Source organism: Lissotriton helveticus, chromosome 6 (genome assembly GCF_964261635.1).
Source record: "Lissotriton helveticus chromosome 6, aLisHel1.1, whole genome shotgun sequence".
In the NCBI taxonomy this organism is placed as follows: Eukaryota; Metazoa; Chordata; class Amphibia; order Caudata; family Salamandridae; genus Lissotriton; species Lissotriton helveticus.
The window spans coordinates 2,064,745,380-2,064,766,254 of NC_136067.1; the positions used below are offsets into that span (position 1 = coordinate 2,064,745,380).

Sequence of the window (20,875 nt, forward strand, 5' to 3'; positions counted from 1 at the left end):
CCATGTGGACCAGGCGGGGTTCATTCCTACTCGCCAGTGCCTTCTGCATCTCATGGACAGTGTCCATCGCTCCCATGTGGGAGCTGTACTCTTCTCTATCGACAAAGATAAAGCGCTCGACAGGGTGCGCTGGAAATATTTATTTGATTCTCTGCGGGGCATCGGGTTTGGACCCCGCTTTGTCCAATGGGTGCAGTATATTTACCATGCCTCCCAGACGTTTGCCAGAGTAAATGGAGTGTCCTCGACACCCTTTATGATCGCCAGGGGCTCGAGGCAGGAGTGTCCACTCTCTCCCCTCCTATTTGCCCTGTACATGGAGCCCCTCGCTCAGAGAATTCGAGATCATCCGGGCATCCAAGGTATCCGATTCGGGGGAGATACCCATAAAGTGAGCCTCTACGTGGATGATGTCATCCTCTCCCTAGCAGAGGCTGTCATGTGCCTGCCCACGTTGGGAAGTGAATAAGTGGCCTTCGGACAAATCTCTGGCTTTAAGGTTAATCTTAACAAATCTCAGGTGCTCACCCTGTCCTTGGCCCAGGCACAGGTGGATTCCCTCCAACAGAGCCTCTCCCTGCACTGGTCTAGCAACCCCGTACCCCAATTAGGCATTCTCCAGGCCCCCTCGCTCCCATACATTCTGGAGCTCAACTATTCTACTCTGGTAGACCAGACTCGGAAGGCACTGAATGGATGGACTAAACTTAACTTGTCTTAGGTTTGGGCTCATCGCCGCTGTAACGTTGACGGTATTGCCGAGGATCTTGTACCTGTTCCAGTCTCTGCTTCTAGTACCTCCACCCAAAGCTATGCGGGCTATGCCGCTGGCCATGACTAAAATTCATCTGGGGCAACAGGAAGGAGCACCTCTCCATAGCACAACTGTAGCGCCCCAAAAGCGATGACGGAGTGAACCTGCCGTAGGTCCACAGATATCTTCAGGCCGCCCACCTTCGGTATGTACTGGAATGGAATCGCCCCCTCTCTGAAAAGCACTGGACCTTTATGGACCAGGCAGTAGCTGGAGCAAATGTCTGGCGAGAGATCTGTCTTCCTCGTCGATCGCGATTGTGGGGTTTCTACTCCTCCCCAGTCACTTCACCAATAATGAAGGTGTGGGACGCGGTGGCTCTCACGAGAGGCCTTACAACTTTTCTCTCCCCAATGACCATGATGGTTGATAACCCTAATTTCCCCCCAGGATGTAGGTCTGAGGTTGCTCAGCATTGGATGGAAGTGGGCTGTAAGCGCTTGTGCCACCTATTCGACCTTGACCGAATCATTACCTTCACTTAGGTGCGTCAGGACCTCAACCTTCCCCATACAGACAAATTCTCTTACCTACAACTACGGCACTGGGCTACCTCCGTGGCATACTTACCACATGTCTCTTGCAAACGTACCCCTTTCGAGACGTGGATAGCGATCAAAAAAGATGACTAGCATTTTATAGCAGAACTCTATGTACTTCTTGTGCCAAGCCAGAAAGATAATCGCTAAAGAGGCCAACTCCACCGGGAGGCCGAATTGGGGCGGGCTCTTATGGATAAGGAGTGGGAAAACATCCATTACAGTACCCATCATACAACCAAGAATACCGCTGGAGTCTGCATTTAAGGTAGCATCTTATTGGTACCTCAACCCCGCTCGTATCCATCAATGGGACAAGAACCATACAGAGGAATGCTGGCAGGGCTGCAGCCTGACGGGTTCCCTTGCATATCTTCTCTGGAATTGTCTGAGAATGGAGAGATTCTGGGAGCAGGTGCTCAATGATATTGACACATCATACAAGACTGAGAGTCCTGGCCTCTCGGCCTACACTCTCTTAGAAATTTCGAACCCGATAACTTTCCCGTTGCAGTCGTTGCGAGGTAGGCAGATGGCATTAGCGCTACTCACAGCATGTCAAGCCATTCTGGTACACTGGGGCACTGCTACGGTGCAGGAACACACAGCATGGCACCATAGACTTTGGATGACCCGAGCTATGGAACGCCTTTCTCTAGTACCAGACCAGAAAGGTGAGAAATATGCAGAACTATGGGCTCCTTTCATTGTGTTATTATCGAAAGACCTCTGAGGAGTCACTTGTCCCAAACTCTTGCCAACCCTCACGCTCAGGAATAGGGTGTTCCCCATCTGGGTTAACAGAAGGCTATGGATCGAGCCTGGTGGGTGGGGTCGGGTCACTTTCTAGCACCTGAAGGGACATGGTACAGGGCCCCTTTTTCTTCTTTATTTTTCTGTTAGGGGGAGGGTGGGAGGGAGGACTTTTCTGTCCTTGCATGGTTCTGTTTTCAGACCTGCACTGACCACTGGTTTTCGTTTGTTTTTACTTATCAGGCATGTTTGTTAGGGCTGACAGCCTCCGGGTTGTAGGCAATGAAGCTGTGTGAGTATATATATATATATATATGTGACCGAGAAATTAAAACATTTGAACAGTACCTGGTCAGTGTGGCTCGATCTTCTTTGTTGAACTTGGAGAAGCCTGGTAAATATATATATATATATAGATATATATATATATATATATATAGGGGATACTCGGACCAGGTTTTGAAGGTAGCAAGAGGAAAAGCCAAAGCCAGGAAGAGGGAGACACATTTGAGCAAGAAAATAACCACTAACCCCAATAACCTAGGATCCAACAATGTCAGGATGATAACACCGTATAGCGTGGAAGCAGGGAAGGTGAGAGGAATCCTAAAGAAACATTGGCACATTGTTAAGAGTGACCCTATGATAGGAAAACTGATCAACAGGCAACCCCAGGTTACCTACAGAAAAGCACGCTCTTTAAAAGACATGCTAGTGAAGAGCTACTTTGAGGGCCCAGTCAAAAAGAAGGACTGGCTAAAGGAACAGAAAGGTTTTTACAAGTGTGGCAAGTGTAAGGCCTGTGCTACTAGTAAAAACGTGAAATCCTATCTCCTCCCCACTGGAAAGAGTGAGATCATTGGGAAATTCATGAATTGTAACACTGACCATTGTGCATATGTGATTGTCTGTCCATGTGCAAAGTTCTATATTGGGAGTACCATCTTCCCAATAAAGAAGCGAATTTTGGAGCACATGAGAGCGATCAAGAATGTTGATATGTCTTATGCTACTGCACGCCACTGGCTACGTTTCCACAACAGTGATGTTAACCAATTTTCCTTCTTTGGCATTGACAGAGTTCCAGCGAATCCCAGAGGGGGTAACCGTCTCAAACAACTACGTGTCCTGGAATCCCGGTACATCATCCGTCTGGATTCAAGAAACCCTTTTGGTTTAAACGAGGATGAGGAACTTCACGTGCACATTGGCTGAGAACCTTATGTTAAGCCGGAAGATCTGCCTTAACACTGCACCTGTTCCTCAACTGTCCAATAGTCCCCCTTTATTCATTATTTGCCCGGATCCCCATCCCCTGGCTTCTGTGTTTGCATTCTCCTTCTCACAAACCCCGCCCAGAGAGGGCTCTCTCTGGTGCAGGGCAGATAGGTGGAAGCTTCACAACCAAGCTTAAGACCAAAGACCAACTTTAACGCCAACGCCAGAACCACTTCTGGCCAACACATGGGCAATCACATATCGCCAGTAGAATAATTGACTTTTCCTGACTCCTTTGTAGGCACATCTTCACTTCACAACTTTTATTTTCACAATCACAAACAGACTGACTGTTAGGTACTTGCCTGGCTAGGCGAACCACAGTCAGCACAGGGTTCACTTTTTACATAGTTCACGGTGCTGGAAGAGGCAATTTGGCACCTTTTCTCACCCTTAATTTCTTTTATTTTATTTTCTATCGGAGGGGCTCTTCCAATAAATGGGAGCAGTCTGGTATTTTAAACCGGGGAGGACCACCCATTTAGGGGACACGTAGGTTTTTCTTTAGACCTCAATTGAGCTACCCATGATCGAAATACATGGATGAATTGGCCACTTGGCCGAAATTTGAAACTCACTTCCCATCCTACCCTTGACCATTGATAATTCAGGGGATCAACCCGAACAGGACGGACAATGTCTGACAATAACATATGGTATTTTTCTTCTTTTTTAAAATTCTGGGAATCATAGGCCACTTGGCCTTTACCACTGTGATCTTTTTGTCTATCTTTTATATCACTGGTATCATTTAAATTTGTCACCATGTGTAATCAAAAATCAAAATGACCTGTGAAAAAGAAAAAGTGTTAATATGTTTTAAATGCACGTGTAATTTGGTCATGCATTTAATTTAAATTTATAATTGTGATTTACCTTAAAATCCATGATTCCAGCAATATAATTTGTGTGAGACCGTATACTAATTAGTCTGTCTTCTACCCCTTTTGTAGTTTCATGAATGGTAGTCATTTCAAATTTTGTGGTCCTACCTCGGTTTCCACCACTACCCTTGAGCACTTTTAAATGTATAAAATGGTGATTGTGTTTATGTGTGGCTGGCTATCGAAAAAGACCGTTTGGTCGAAACGCGTCGCCAATAAACGCATTTCTAAACACGGACCCTGGTGTGCGAGTCATCTGTGTGGTTCCTGGGAGAAAAACTCGATTTGGGAGCCCTTTCATTCATATATATATATATATTTATATATATATTACCTACTGGTATATACAGTTAGGACCTAGTTTCCATAGGAAATCCGCAACATTCTATTGGGAATAACTTTGGCGCTGGTTGATGAATCTTTGTGAATTTCTCAAAGAAGATGGCCCGCTCCGCTCCGATCCTTCCCTGAATGTTGTGGGCGGATTCATGAAGTGGGAGGCTGAGAAAAAAGGGGGGGTCCCAAAACGTGTTTCCCTCATGCAATTTTCCATAGGACAATTAGACACGGGTACAGCCCGAACGGAATTACAGGAAATTTGGCAAAATGGTAGAGTCTGATTCGCAGATCGCCCTTTTGTTTAAATGGTGTGAATCCCTCCAGTAGTTCCTGAGAAAATCAAAAGAGAAAAAATGCATATATCTAGAGGAGCTTACTGTAAGATTACTGTAAACTTACTGTACTCTGTACCTTTCCGAGCACGAGCTGACTGCAAATTGGCTGTCAACTGTCTGTAAACACGCCAAACCAGAAAGTGTTCGCAGCCATCTTGTGCCTCGGTAGACTGAGGCACAAGAAAGCAGAAAAACAAACGTGTAGAACACAAAAAGGGGGCAGGGTAGAAACACCCTGACCCCCTAGGCCTGCCACGGTGGTCACACAAGGACCCCCAAGGCCAAATTTTTTTTTTAACCCCGTTTTTCTTTTTTCAAATTACCCCCCAGGGGGACAAAATCGCATGGCATAGTGATAAAGAAGTGTGGGGGGGGCAATCCCCCCTACACTGTCCCAGGGACCGCCGTCCCCCAGGGATAAGCAACGCAGCCCCCTGGCGCATAATGGAGGCTCATGGTGAGCTAGTTGGCCTCCAGGAACCCCCAGTATGCAAGGGAACTTAGGGCCCGATGTAGGTAGCCCTTTACCGATCGGAATCGGCCGAAAATACCGATTTTCGGCCGTTTCCGATCGGTAAAGGGCTATGGAGATGTAGGGGCACATTTTCGGTAATTTTACCGATTCGTTATCATTACCGAATCGGTAAATTTACCGAGTCGGTAATATTTACCGATTCGGTAATGATAACGATTCGGTAAAATTACCGAAAATGCAATGTAGGTAGCCTATGTTCCGGCAGCACATGGCTTACAGAATCGGTATTTTACCATGGAATACAAATCCATGGTAAAAAAACGATTCCTGTGTACATGCACATCTGTGCATGTACACATGTGCCATGTGACAGACAGAGGTGCCCTTAGGGCATGTCTGTGTGCCACATTGCACACATGGCCGTTTTGGGGGTGCTAGAGGGTGTCAAAGTGACACCCCCTGCACCCTTGTGAATTCTTAAATTACCGATTTGGTAAATACCGAATCGGTAATGCCTAATCATTCCTATGGGCTTCAAAGCCCATAGGAATGAATGGGCATTACCGATTCGGTATTTACCAAATCGGTAATTTAAGAATTGTTAAGGATTCGGTAACGAATCCAGATGTTGGGACCTACATCCCATTTACCGATTTTTGAATACCGAATCGGTAGGATTCGGTATTTCAAAATCGGTAAATGGGATTTACCTACATCGGGCCCTTAATCCCCCAATCTAGAACTCTCTACAGGGCGCGTTTGCACAGTTTAAGTTGGGTAATTAATTCCTGTTCAATCCAGAGGTCACCTAGAGTGAACTAGTCCAACAAGTATCGCCACTAAGCGCCATGCAGCAGCGCTGCAGAGTGTTGTAAAAAGGGGGCGGGCCCTCTGAACACCTGCCTGCAAAAATTTTGTAAATCGGTATAAAAAAATAACAATTAATACATTTAAAAATTTTCATTTAAAAAACCTTCGAAATTCAATGAAAAAACCATAGGTTTCAGGCCTGATATAGTTAGGAATTAGCATTTAAAAAACCATTGAAATTCACTGAAAAAACCATAGGTTTCAGGCCTTATGTAGTTAGGAATTAGCATTTAAAAAACCTTTGAAATTCACTGAAAAAACCATAGGTTTCAGGCCTTATATAGTTAGGAATTAGCATTTAAAAAACCTTGCTAATTCACTGAAAAAACCATAGGTTTCAGGCCTTATATAGTTAGGAATTAGCATTTAAAAAACCTTGCAAATTCACTGAAAAAAACATAGGTTTCAGGCCTTATATAGTTAGGAATTAGTATTTAAAAAACCTTTGAAATTCACTAAAAAAACTATAAGTTTTAGGGGTGTTATAGTTAGCTGGATATTTCACTCATACAAAACCATTGAAATTGCTCCTATATAGTTAGTTGTACTAACTATATTTCGCGCACCCGCAATCCACTGCTGATGATGTCACATATTACATCATTCATGACATGGTCAGTGACATCACTGATGACATCTCAAATGACATCACTGATGACATCACTGATGACATCATCCAGTGAATGTGGTTTGCTTCGTTATTTAAATATGCAACAACCTCTTGGCATCTTGGAAATCAGGAGGAGATAAACTTAAAGAGGATCTGTACGTAAACCATACTAATTCCATCAAACGACAAATTAAAAGGGGAAGGAGAGAAGGAGATCCTGGCCCAAATGGCATTCCTCTAGTTCTCTACAAACAAGAGCCAAAGCTTTGGGCAGAAGCGCTGGAACCTTTATTTGAAGAAATAAGGGAGCTGAACATCTTGCCATCCTTTTGGAGGGGTTCAATCATCTCACCAATATACAAATCTGGAGATAAGTCAAAAACACAAAATTACAGTCTAGTGGCCCTAACAAGGCTAAATTATTTGCTGGCACACTACTAGAGGAGCTCCAGGCATGGGCCAAAGAAAAATCTGCAATCCCATTACATCAGACTGGATTCCCGAAATCAGTTGGGACAACTACAAACATACTCAGCATGGCAATGCTTATGGATAAGGCAGAATCTGCAAGAAGGCCTCTTCACTTACGCTTCATCGATTACAAGGCTGGCTTCCACCATTTCAACCGCAACAGACTTTGGCTTAAACTGCAAAGCTGGGGGCTGCCACAGTCCCTATTAAATCTGCTGATAAACCTGCACACCGACACATGGGTACAGATAAAGCTGGGCAACGGGTCTTTCCTGTCAAGGCGGATTCCAACTGAAACAAGGATGCGTTCTGGCAGCCACACTTTTTAATCTAGTCCCGAAATTAATCAGTTGCAACTCACATGCCCCACAAATAGGAGACATATTGCTACCCTGTCTCCTACATGTGGACGATATAGTCCTGATCAGTCAAACAAAAGTAGGGCTTCATCACATTTTAAATGCTACACACCATTTCTCCAAAGCAAATGACTTACAGATAAATCTGGACAAAACTAGAACCATGATGGTTGGGAAAAAAAGGAGACAGCCACCTGTTTGGTTCTGGAGAGACCAGAATTGAGGACACAACGGAATACAAATACCTGGGAGTAAAGTTAGATAAAGGCAGCCAATTTCTGGCTCAGAAACACAGCATTAGGCACAAAGGCCTAGCGCTAGCCATCTCCGTGAAAATGTTAAACATAAAACTAAAAGGCCCTTCAATCCTGCCCTTGGCACAGGTGGCCCGCGCAAAGCTGCTACCAACAATCACCTATGGCAGCGAGGAACAGAAAGGAAGAGATGGCAAAATACTTGATGCCACACTAACAACTGCATACAGGATCATCTTCGGGCTACCTAAATACACAATGCCTGCACAAATTAGACTCGAGTTTGGTCTGCAGAAACAATCAATCGCAAGGCAAGAGGGCTTACATCATCAACTGGGATAAAGTGGGAAAGCCCCACAGGGAACTCTCAACGAACAGTTATGGAAAGATTTTCGATTACACAGTGCAACCCCTGCTGCGGAGTATTTCAACAGCAGTTTACAGAACATCGGGCTAAACCAGCTTTGGGAAACACCCACAACAGCCACCACCTTTAAAAAACTGGTATGGAAGACAGGGAAACATCTTTCATGGCTGGAGGACAAGGCTGCCTTATCAAAAAGGTCCCATGGATGGATGACTCTAAACTCCTATGCGAAGCCTACAGCACAAAATTATTTTAATCTGGGGTACTCAAAAAGCATAAAGATCAGCTTTATGAAATACAGGCTCGGCTTGCTACCATAAATACAGCACTTACCACATTGGCTAAGGGAGAAAGAAGGCTCCTCATGCTGCTCATGTGGATCAGCAACAGAAGACCTGCTGCATATACTACGCTCCTGCAAAGAACTTTTAAAAGAATGGAAACAACTGCAAAAACGACAATTTAAATTATGAGTGGTATGTACCAGGGGGCAAGCAGTACTGGCATGCGTTGCATCCGCCGATGCACAACTGAACTGCTGCCTAGTAAAATATTTGAGGTTATGCGAGCAGAAAATGCCAGAAATGCAGCTATAAAAAGCGACTACATACCCTGCAGCTTTACCCGCAGGCGCAGAGCAATGTTTTTAATAATAATTTATAAATACAAGAAATGTGATGACAGTAGTTTTATGCATGTACACTTTTGTTTTTTTAAATTGAAATTCTTTTGTATTGCAACGGTTTTAATTAACTATGCAAATAAAATCTTACCAGTCACGCAATTAGCGTTTTATTTCTCAGTGGATTTTTTCTGTAGTACCCAGTTTGCTATGTGCTGCCACAGGTGACCCTCCATGGCTTCAGGTAGCTTCTTTGCCCCAGTTGATTAGAACCCAGACCATAACTCCTGCACGTGCCTCATGCTCTTGGCTTTTAGGGTACCCCCTTGCTGGGCCCTCTCAGTGATGCTGGAAAACCTCACAATGCGCTTGCTCTTTTCCAATGCTTGCATAGCTCTTGATATTTATAAAACTACCAATTACACAAGGGATCCTGGTAAATTCACCAGTGGTCGGGGAGTTTTGAGACGAAGAAGACTGGAGTATGTCCTCCCCAAGAAATCAAATTCACAAAAAATACTCCAATTACACTCTTTTCGAGACCAGTTCTCGCACAAAAAATACTCCAATTACACTCTTTTCGAAACCACAGTGTCTTCAACTCAAAGACCTGCCCATATTGACAGGCTGTCCCAGTACTGCCAGGCCATGTTTCTGCCAGTAGCCTGCTGTGTCAGTTCATGAACTTGAAGATCCTTGTTTTAAGCTCAGTAGCCACATAAAGTGTGATCTGATTAGTAAAATATGTTCTGCACATAAAATGGCAAATGGCAACGTTTGTCTTTAAGACAGTAATACAGGAACTAGGATAGGACAGGGTGGTAGGTGAGGAGTACTAACCTGACATTTGAAAACTACTAGAAAGCACATTCTACAATTTTATATTTTACCATTTTAAAGAAAAGACTAATACCAATTGTCCCTTTTTGTTGGCCAATGCTTTCGGTTACGGCATCAACATCTGGGGGAAGATGAAGGGGGCACTCAGTCACAAGCTCCCTTTAAAGGAAACATTATGAGTAGCTGGGAGTAATACCTGTAGCAGGATGCTTTTCCTTGATGTAACCACAGATGTTAGCAAGGATCATCACTTTTTTTAACAAAGGAAGCCTTCTGACAGAGTCCGGTCTCAGCCCTGCACCATCATCCATTCGCTCAGATACATAACAACATTTCCATGAGAGTGTCAACAACAGTGCACACATTTTAGAACAAATATCAGATGAAAACCCTCTTATCCATACAGTCTAAAAACTGTTTGTAATTGAATGCTCAATCCGTTGTCATTTCCCTAGCCAATCATCGATCAATCAATCAAGATACAGAATTAGGAGTTGCACACATAGATACAGCTGCTGTGCAGTGTATAAAGCGGGAGCGTTAGTCTGTTCCTCACTCAAATCAAAATGAATATCCAATCAGAATGAGATCTTTTGAATTCTACAGATTTCAATAGAGGAAAGGGGCACTTGTTCATTTGTACATGTTGATGCTGTTTCTTTCTAAGTCAGGTTCAACTTGAAAGCAGAAATACAAGTAAAGAACTGACAACATCCACCATTACTCCATCTCGACACAAGTACCTGTCTCTGGAGCCTTGCACTTTAATCCACACTGGAAGAAGCAGCACTTCTTATCCCCTGTGCAGTCACCATCATCATTACACTGATCGTCTTCAGCTTGAATGCACATTATGGTGTCTTCTGGACAATTTCCTTGCTTTGGTTTCACTGAAAATAGTAGAGAATTTGTTATATGGTATCTGCACAAAGGACCCATTATATCATACAGTGAAGTAGTTTTCACCAACATTGGGAGGGGGGGTTTCAAGGTCTAAGGAAGTGACTTAGAGACAATGCACATAGGTCTGGTGAGAGAGGGAAGGTTAGCTCAGTAGAGGACAGTGTTAGCTCAGTGGTGCATGAAGAGGTCATGACAGATAGTTCATCCCAGTGGGCTGGGACTGTAGAGGATGTGAGAAGTATAATTTAGGGGTGTCCAGGCAACTGACTTATATGCAAGTGTTATGAAATACAATGGCAAACCATGTAATACTGTAGAGTGTGAATGTTTGGGCTGGAGTGGTGTGCCTTGGAGCTGGGAAGAGTAGAGTGGAGCAACATGTACTAGATTTGCTTACAATGTAGTGGTGTATCCTGGAATGTCTTAAATTGGAGTGCCGGACTCTAAACAGCGTACAGTGTAGCAGCGTAAAGTCAACTGTTATACAGTGGAGTGGCGTAAAGCTGAGTGTGTACAATAAACAAAATGTACCATCAAATTATGTGAAAATATGTCAATGTTATATCTACGAAATATATATTCTAATATGGAAATGCTCATTTTCTGGTTGCATATGTAAGCAGTGTAAGTAATGTTAAATGTATAAGTTGTTCACAACATAGTTATATATTATGCTATGGTACACAGTGGTAATTGCACGGTATTCAATGGTACATGGTGCTGTGAACTAGTTATATGAATAGCTGATGGCTGTGTTTACCAAAGGAAAAATCAGCCAAGCACTCTTCATCAAAATTTTACATTACTGTAAGGTCAGTGTTTTGTAGCATTCTGGGTTAAGGTCTTACATAAAGGTAAGTATTATGTTTTAGTTGAATAAAAACTTATTACCAAATTTTACAGACCTGTTACACCCGTTTCATTGATGGAGGAGTAAACATTTTACGTGGTTCTGTAAATTGGGTGCAAAGAAAAAAGGGGTAGTCCTAAAACGTGCCTAAATCCAATGTATTCTACATACACTTTTGTAGTTTGAATAGCGCAAAAAACGCCATTCCGTTTTTGCTAAAATATGCCAGCATTATATATTATGGTGTGCAGATGATTCTTCTGGGTAGTCCCGATAAGTAATGGAACTAATATAGAATTGTTTAGGTATTTAAAATTAGCAACATCTGTTGTTGCGGTATTGTACCAGAATGTCAGGGAATTTTACAGTACTACCACAGTACATAGTGATCACAAGTCATGAGATGATTGACTAATCATTGCGTTTACAAAAGTGAAAGCACCTATGTTGTTTTTAGGTACACTTTGCTAATTTTCTGCTTGTGCCTTCCAATGTAGGTAAGTATTAGGGTTGGAATGTTTCCCCTAACTATAACAAGTAGAGCAAAATAAAATAAAATATGATGTCGAGCTGTACTATCATGGTATCCCAAAAACATTTTTTAAGGTTTACATTTTATTTTATTTATTTCTATAAATTGTTATACCAGTGTATAGTGAAGTGCTTTTTTTAAGTTGTGCAATAATTTTAACTAATTATCACACTACTCTTTTCCACATTTTTGTGAATAATTAAATGTGTAAATATTTGAAAATACACTTTATAACACTATGGGGTCCATTAAGATGTCGGGCGGTGGCACCAAGGCGGTGCTGGTAGGGCGGAAAAACGCCTTTTTCCGCCCGCTAGCAGCGGGAAACATGTCCGCCATATTAGTATAGCAAAACATAGGTCAGTTCTCGTCCGCTGCGGAGCGACGCACACCACCATCAAAGTGCGCCCGACACCGCGGCGATGGGAGCAAATGGAGACTCACCGCTGTGCGGAATGACGTCCGCAACGCTCCACAAATTAGGATGGCCTAAACAGCAGACGCACCGCAGCGGAGACAACGCCCAACCAGAGACGGTGGAAACTCGACAGCGGAGCGTAATAGCAGAGTCCCGGTCCACACCACCAGGTCACGAAAGCCATGGACCCAACTCTACATGTGTTTCCGGTGCTGTACCTGCTACAGCACTATCATGAAATGGGCCACCGTGGACGACGCCGCAGGTACGCAACTACACAAAAACAACACACAGGCTGACACAGGGTCCAATTCCACTACAGACACCCTGCTGGGGGTTACAACACATCCACAGGGGCACCCACACATGACCCACCTGCCACCAAGTCACCCCACTGCATCCTGGACACACATCGACCGCGAACTTGCAGCAACGTCCCGGTCCAGATCACGTCACCGCAGCGGTCAACACATGCGCACAATGCAAAAGGCAGTGCCAGTCCAAGGTATGGGCAAGGCACAAAGACCACAGGGACACACCACCCCCAACCACACATCAACACACCCCATCAAGTCACAGGCCAGGTGGCAATCCTGTGCACCCCCATGCACAGCAACAAGCACAGCAACAAGCAATCTCAATATACACCCTGCACCACACAACAAACAACCAGGTAGACAGCCACTGCAGGAGTGGCTGACAAGGAACACACAACACCAGTGCCACACACACTGGGTGTAGCCACAAACAGAACACACACACAGATGCCTGCCCAAAAACAACACACAAACACTACAGGAACATACACAGAACCACATCAGAAACAGACATACCCTGTCAGCCAAACTGTGGAAAGGCAATGGGAGCACAGACACAACAGGAATGCACAACCTCATCACTCAGAAACAATGCACAGACAACAGACCACAACACACACAAGAAGTGCACCATCACATAACTACACTGCCACATCAAACCAACCACAGATGCACATGAAATCAAAAATGAACAAACACAACAGGACATCAGAGGATGCACATCAGGCAATGCCAAGGGCACATACACACAGCACTGTATGCCCAACAAGAAGTGTGTGCACACCAAGCAGTACAGTCATACATAGACCTGATTGACACAACATCAACCCACACAACACCAATCAGCACAGCACAAACACAACAGCACATCCAGGAAGTGAAGCAATACCACAGCCAACACACATACCCCAACCACACATCAACACACCCCATTAAAGTCACAGGCCAGGTGGCCATCCTGTGCACCCCCATGCACAGCAACAAGCACAGCAACAAGCAATCTCAATATACACCCTGCACCACACAACAAACAACCAGGTAGACAGCCACTGCAGGAGTGGCTTACAAGGAATACACAACACCAGTGCCACACACACTGAAGGCTGCCAAAACTTGCCAGCACATACACACACAAACAAACACACACCCTGGGTGTAGTCACAAACAGAACACACACACAGGGATGCCAGAACAGATGCCTGCCCAAAAACAACACACAAACACTACAGGAACACACACAGAACCACATCAGAAACAGACATACCCTGTCAGCCAAACTGTGAAAAGACAATGGGAGCACAGATACAATAGGAATGCACAACCTCATCACTCAGGAACAATGCACAGACAACAGACCACAACACACACAAGAAGTGCACCATCACATAACTTCACTGCCACATCAAACCAACCACAGATGCACATGAAATCAAAAATGAACAAACACAACAGGACATCAGGGGATGCACATAAGGCAATGCAAAGGGCACATAAACACAGCACTGTATGCACAACAAGAAGTGTGTGCACACCAAGCAGAACAGTCACACATAGACCTGACTGACACAACATCAACCCACACAACACCAATCAGCACAGCACAAACACAACAGCACACCCAGGAAGCAATACCACAGCCAACTCACATACATCCAACACAACAACAACAGATGCACCACTCTGGGAAACAAGAGCAGAACCATCCTGACCAGAGCACCGGGCAGCACACGAAGCAGAAGTGCACATGAGCAATTCTCACTGACTAATAGCACAAGGACGTCACACATAAACCATTGGGGCAATGTCCAGAGTGTAACATCACTCTTGGCCCAAGAACTGCACCACAAAGCACAGTTTCACAAATGAAGTGATGGGGAGGCACATACACATGTAAACCAAGGGGACAGCTGACATCAAAGTGAACTGACCTGCATGTCAGTAGTAGACATGCAAGGGGTGTACCATACACAAGTAGAAGGAGTGCAGACCCACAATGCGTAGGCATAAGTGGCACACATAGGGGATGGCATTACACCACACACACCATGCCATACAGGAGGATAAAAGGCAACAAGTATTTTATTTTATTTATTATTATGTCATTTTAAGGTTTTATAGAGCGCGAACATGACCCGTGAGGGTATCAGAGTGCTTTACAGATACAATAGAGTAGTACAGGGTCATAGCACACAAAAAAGACCAGGTAAAATGATACAAAACTTAGTACATAGGAAAGCTTACAGAGAATCAGGGGGATGAAGGTGGGACAGGGTAGCAGACGGGTACTGTACCTGGGGGATATGATAGGCTATACAGCAGGATACATATAGTACAATGAACAAGAAAGGTGATGTACAAGGACGCAGGATAGAGTCACGGTCTCTGAGGTGGCTGAGGGAACGAGATTAGCCAAGGAATGTGCCTGCAATGCATGAGAAACACAAACACAATGGCAGTGTGGAGCAGCAGGGCTACACAGTCTACACAAACACACTCAAGACACATTGATGATCAAACAAACACAACACTGAGTTCAAGTCACATACTGTGCACACTCATAAGTGACTAAAACAACAAGGAGGTGTCAGACAGAACAGCATGGACACACCAACACACTGCACAGTGCACAACAGACAACTCACACATGTGCATACAACCATATCCACAGGGCAGGGCAATCTAAACAACAGGCACACAACTCCTGGGTGACACATGTGTGTCTATCACAATCCAGGGGCACACACACATCCACACCCACTACAAAGTCACACCCTTCACACTGCACACCTCTTGACTACCCAAGAGCACACATCTCATGTAGGCCATGGGACCAGGACTAAGGGCCACACAAGATGACCATACACATACACAGCTGGGCATACATAAAGGAATAACACACATACACCATGACATTGCCCAGCCTGAATGCAAACCTGTGCACAGCATCACACCCTGTGCTGGCAGTGTCCCCGAACCTGACATGGCAACAATGTAGACAACAATAGCAAACAACTAAAAAGAGAACTGCATGATAGGTGAAATAGCCATCACAGATAACACTAGTATCAGTGGCTGAATGGACTGAAGACACTGTCACCCTTGTTCAAAAATGTGATGCGGGCAAAGAGCTTGGCAATGTTGAAGTGACACATAGAGCATGGTGCACAGGCAACCAAGTGCACACACCAAAATAACAATAATCAACAAGGACACTGACAAAACACACAACAGGAATATTTGTCTTTATTCACATATTGCACAGATGTGACAGTAGAACACCAGTACAAAAGAGCAAGGCACAAAATGCTGATCATATGCAAGATAATCTGCACAGGCTAACTACAAACTGGAAGGCAGGTGTCCATGGCACAGGGGAGAATCCAACACAGCAGAGCAAGAGGGCCAGTGTCCATGGCACAGGGAATAGGGAATAGGCCAATACAGCAGAGCAACAGGGCCAGTGTCCAGTTCAGGGTGCACATCAAGTGCATGAGAGGCTGCACAGGGGAAAGTACAACACAGCAGAGCAACAGGGCCAGTGTCCATGGCGGCTGGCACATCAAGTACATGAAAGGCTGCACAGGGGAGAGTCCAACACAGCAGAGCAACAGGGCCAGTGTCCATGGCAAGTGGCACAGCAAGTATATGAGAGGCTGTACAGGGAATAGGCCAACACAGCAGAGCAACAGGGCCAGTGTCCAGTTGAGGGTGCACATCAAGTACATGAGAGGCTACACAGGGGAAAGTACAACACAGCAGAGCAACAGGGCCAGTGTCCATGGCACAGGGAATAGGCCAACACAGCAGAGCAACAGGGCCAGTGTCTATGGCAGGTGGCACAGCAAGTACATGAGAGGTTGCACAGGGAATAGGCCAACACAGCAGAGCAACAGGGCCAGGGTCCAGTTCAGGGTGCACAGCAAGTACATGAGAGGCTGCACAGGGAATAGGCCAACACAGCAGTGAATGACAAGGCCAGTGGCCAGGGAGAAGTGCAGAGTCAGGACATGAGAATCTGCACAGTGAGTGTGTTTGAGTTTACCCTTCCATGGCCAGCAACACACCCAGGTGGCAAACAATGTTCAGGATTAGCACACCAGTATGAGACACAGGTATATGAGGGGGACTGCCACTCATATTTGGTTGTCAGGCGGACTTGGAGCTGGCTGTGTGTCGGGGACAGCAGGCCCACTTGACTGGGGGGACAGAGCCCCAGGTGATGCAGGGCTATCAGTGGCTTGGCAAGCTGGAGAGCTGTGTGCCCTTCCACTTTCTGGGAATTCAAACTGGCTTCCCTGTACTGGGGTTAATGGGAACTGGTGATGACATAACAGGCACACACACCAACTGTCCCGCATCAGGTGCAGACACTGGCACTCCCTCTGGTGACGTGCTGGATCCTGCGGAACGCTTTGTCGGGTTACGCCTCTGGACCACCTTCCACTGTTTGCCAGGGGTAGCCCCTACAGTGCCCTCCTTTGCCTCTTTGCCAGGGGTAGCCACTACAGTGCCCTCCTTTGCCTGTTTGCCAGGGGTAGCCCCTACAGTGCCCTCCTCCATCTGCTTCACTGGGCTTGGCATTGGAGTTGATGTGGCGGGGGAATGTAGCCCTGTGCCCTTCCTAGGTGTACCCTTGCCATACAACACCTCTTCAGTGGGCATAGACACTGCACGCCTAGCTCTGCGTGACGTTTTAGGGACAGTAGAGTCCTTCGCTGGTTATGCCTCTGAGGCATGGGAGCCTGATGTCCGCCTCATTGCTTTTTCGGCCTTGCTCTTCCCATGCGGGCTCTTGTCTTTGCATTCTGTGGTTGCTCTGCACTTCAATGGGGATGGTGTCTGCTGGCGGGGCCGCTTGGGTTGTGTCTGCTGGGTGCTTCTTGTGCCTGTGATGCATGGGAACCATAGTCACGATCATCGATGTGGCCACTGACTGGGGGGGTTGACAAAGGCACCTGAGCAGGAATGGGAGTATGTGCTTGTTGAAGGGCAGACGTCACTGCAGATGACAAAGTCCGGACTGTGCGGTGTAGCCCACCCACGTCAGAGTGTATGCCCTCCATGTAGGCAACCACCTGGCCTAATTTTTGTCATGGTCACTGAAGGCATTGAGCAGGGCTGTCTGGCCCACACAAAGCTGGCGCAGGAACTCTACAGACACAGCACTGAGGGCAGCAGGGAAGACAGGTGCAGGCTCAGCTCTGCAATGTGTGAATGTAACTCGTCCCCTCTTACTGATACGGACACTGGCAGCACCAGAGGAAGTGGATGGAAGGGTGGGCACTGGCCGCTGGGTGGTAGACGATGATGCAGAGTCCCCATTCCCTTTGCCTGCCAACAAGGATGCATCACCGCTGTCATCAGATGATGTTGTACTCTGTGTCTCAGGCATGGATTCCTCCTGCATACTCCGGTCCCCCTCAGATGTGCTGGTGAGCTCTGTGTCACTGGCCTATGGTGCAGCTGTAGTCCTACTCTCACCACCACTGGTTTCTGGCTCCTGCTCCTCCGTGTCCACTGGCGATTCTGCATGAGAGAGAGATGCAGGGTTGTGTTCGTGTTATCAGCAGGACAAAGCAATCCAATCAAAGCAGTACAGGAGATGCCCAAAGCAACATGATGTTGGGACAACACTCATTACCACTGACAGACCTTGAGGGAACAGGAGGGGAGAACACACACACACCTATTAGGACATGGCAGTCCGCAATGGCAAGTAGGCCATACCAAGCACCATGTGAGGGCCTCACCGATCATGGTGCCTGAAAAGTAGGCATACATGAAGTCACACTCAGATAGTGGACACTGCTGTTCACCCCATAATATATTCCACACACTATCCCAATGCTGAAAGACCATCTAGATCCTAACACATCTGACCATGGGAAAGCACAGCAGGGAGGATCACCTTTGTAAGGCCAGTTTGGCCCTATGCATGTCACTGGCATCCATCCCAGCAGCTACGCACATGACACAGCACAGCACCACCCTATGAATATCACATGGGCCACTGCTGCCACAGGCCCTGTACACATGCATCCGCTCCCAGCCAAAGTCACCCTCCCCAAATACTCACCCATGCCTTGCTGCCGATGCTCCTTCAGATGTGCATCCAGCTCAGGATGAGTCACTGCCAATATGTGGGCCATCAGTGGTGTCATGTTGCGCCGTGCCAAACGCTCAGTGCGTGGTAGCAGTCCCAATGTCATCTCTGCCACGTTCTTTGCCAGCCGGCTTATGTCGTCCGATCTCTTGTGGCAGTGGGTGCGTCGTCGGTTGGATACCCCCAGGGCTCGCACCTTTGCTGCAATGGCCCTCCACACGGCCTTATGCTGGTGTACCTTGAGCTGCAGGTATGGGAGAAAAGAAGGGGAAATGATCAGTGACACAGTGTCATGTACCAACATCTATCAGTACAGTAGCAAGACACAGACACATGACCAATTGTATTCTCCCTCCATCCCAAACTGGGGGACACCTCACAAGGGCATTCTGCATGGGCCAAACAGATGTGATTGCATGTGATTGCATGCATTTATGAGGGCGTATAGGGTCCCTGATAATCTCACACGCATGCAGGATGACTGCATTGAACCCCCATAGTGGCTTGAACACATCTCCTGTCCCATGCATGTCTGGCCACTACATAGATCACATATCTACCTGTGTCTGTGTGTAGAATCACTGTGTGCATGACTGGGCAGCATTCAATGAGCATGTCCTGTGAACGTATGTGTTTGTAATGTGTGTGGCCTCAGGGCACATGGACTCACCAACAAAATATCCATCTACACAAGTGTGGTCGTGTGCAATTATACAGGGCTGAGATGGTTCATATCTTCATTTCAGTGTGAATGAACAAGAGTAAGGACCCCATAAGTGCAGTGATGTGATCTAGTCTTGGTGGGCGGGCACTGGGGATAGTCACAATCACCCGAGCAAGTACTGTCCTGGCACCTGCATGTCCAACATCCTGTGGCTCTGTATGGCTGACAATGTAACACACTCCACTCAGACATACAACTGCAGGCAGGGAATACCGTGACATTGGGACACACATACTCCCTCGCCCTGGAGACAACATGTTTGTTAGTGTCTGACACAACCCCACACCCTCAGGCATATACTGCAGCAACACAACTACATGTCTGACCCCCCTGCCCTACATCTCCCTTTACGATGACTTACCACTACATTGGGGCCACCATATAGCCTTGAGTACTGTGCCAGCACCTCATACACAAGGACCTCCAGCTCCTCGCTTGTGAATGGACTGGCACGGATCTTCTCTGTCCTTGCCATCCCTGTGGACATGGAACACCTGTGGTGGAAGTGAATGGTGAGGGGTCCCAGGCAGCAGGCTCTTGAGGCAGGAGAGGGTCCCAGGCAGCAGGCTCTTGAGGCAGCAGCTGGAGAGGGTCCCAGGCAGCAGGCTCTTGAGGCAGCAGCAGGAGAGGGTCCCAGGCAGCAGGCTCTGTGAGCAGTAGAAATGTGAGGCTCACTTCCACATATTTATAGCCCCCTGGGGTCGTTTCTTAGGTGCCAAGCTGCAACAATTGGTTGTCCAGGTCTGCCTCTTTCAAAAGCATCCAATGACTGCGATTTTCAAAATTGCATCATGCCACCACAATTATCAATCCCATTGGCTGTAGGCAATGCTCCATGGTGGTGATGCACCGCAGAGGCCAGGGGTGCGCTACAGCGATGGTGCATCCTTCAAAAGCATCCAATGACCGCCTCCGCCGTGGCGGAGCGCGCCTTCTGCAATTTTAAAAATTGCATCATGCCACCGCAATCATCGATCCCATTGGCTGTAGGTAATGCTCCATGACGGTGATGTACCGCAAGGGCCCGGGGTGCGCTCCCGTGATGTTGCATCTTTCAAAAGCATCCAATGACCGCCTCCGCGGTGGCGGTGCATGCCTTCCGCGATTTTCAAAACTGCATCATGCCACCGCAATCATTGCTCCCATTGGCTGTAGGGAATGCTCCATGGCGGTGGCGATCCGTCCGCCATCCTAATGGACCTCCTAGTTTGGAACGAG

The 20,875-nt window shown here is 46.5% G+C and overlaps 1 protein-coding gene across 1 annotated transcript in view; it reads right to left on the reverse strand.

The window, feature by feature from the left end:
- Positions 1-7,142: 7,142 nt before the first annotated feature.
- Positions 7,143-20,875, reverse strand: part of LOC144762994 (uncharacterized) — a 78,480-nt gene continuing 64,747 nt past the window's right edge. The window contains exons 6-7 of the mRNA XM_078648307.1: positions 10,554-10,700; positions 7,143-7,261 (exon numbers count right to left, since the gene is read on the reverse strand). Coding sequence (XP_078504433.1) covers positions 7,143-7,261; positions 10,554-10,700 — 266 coding nt within the window. The remainder of the gene's footprint in view (positions 7,262-10,553; positions 10,701-20,875) is intronic.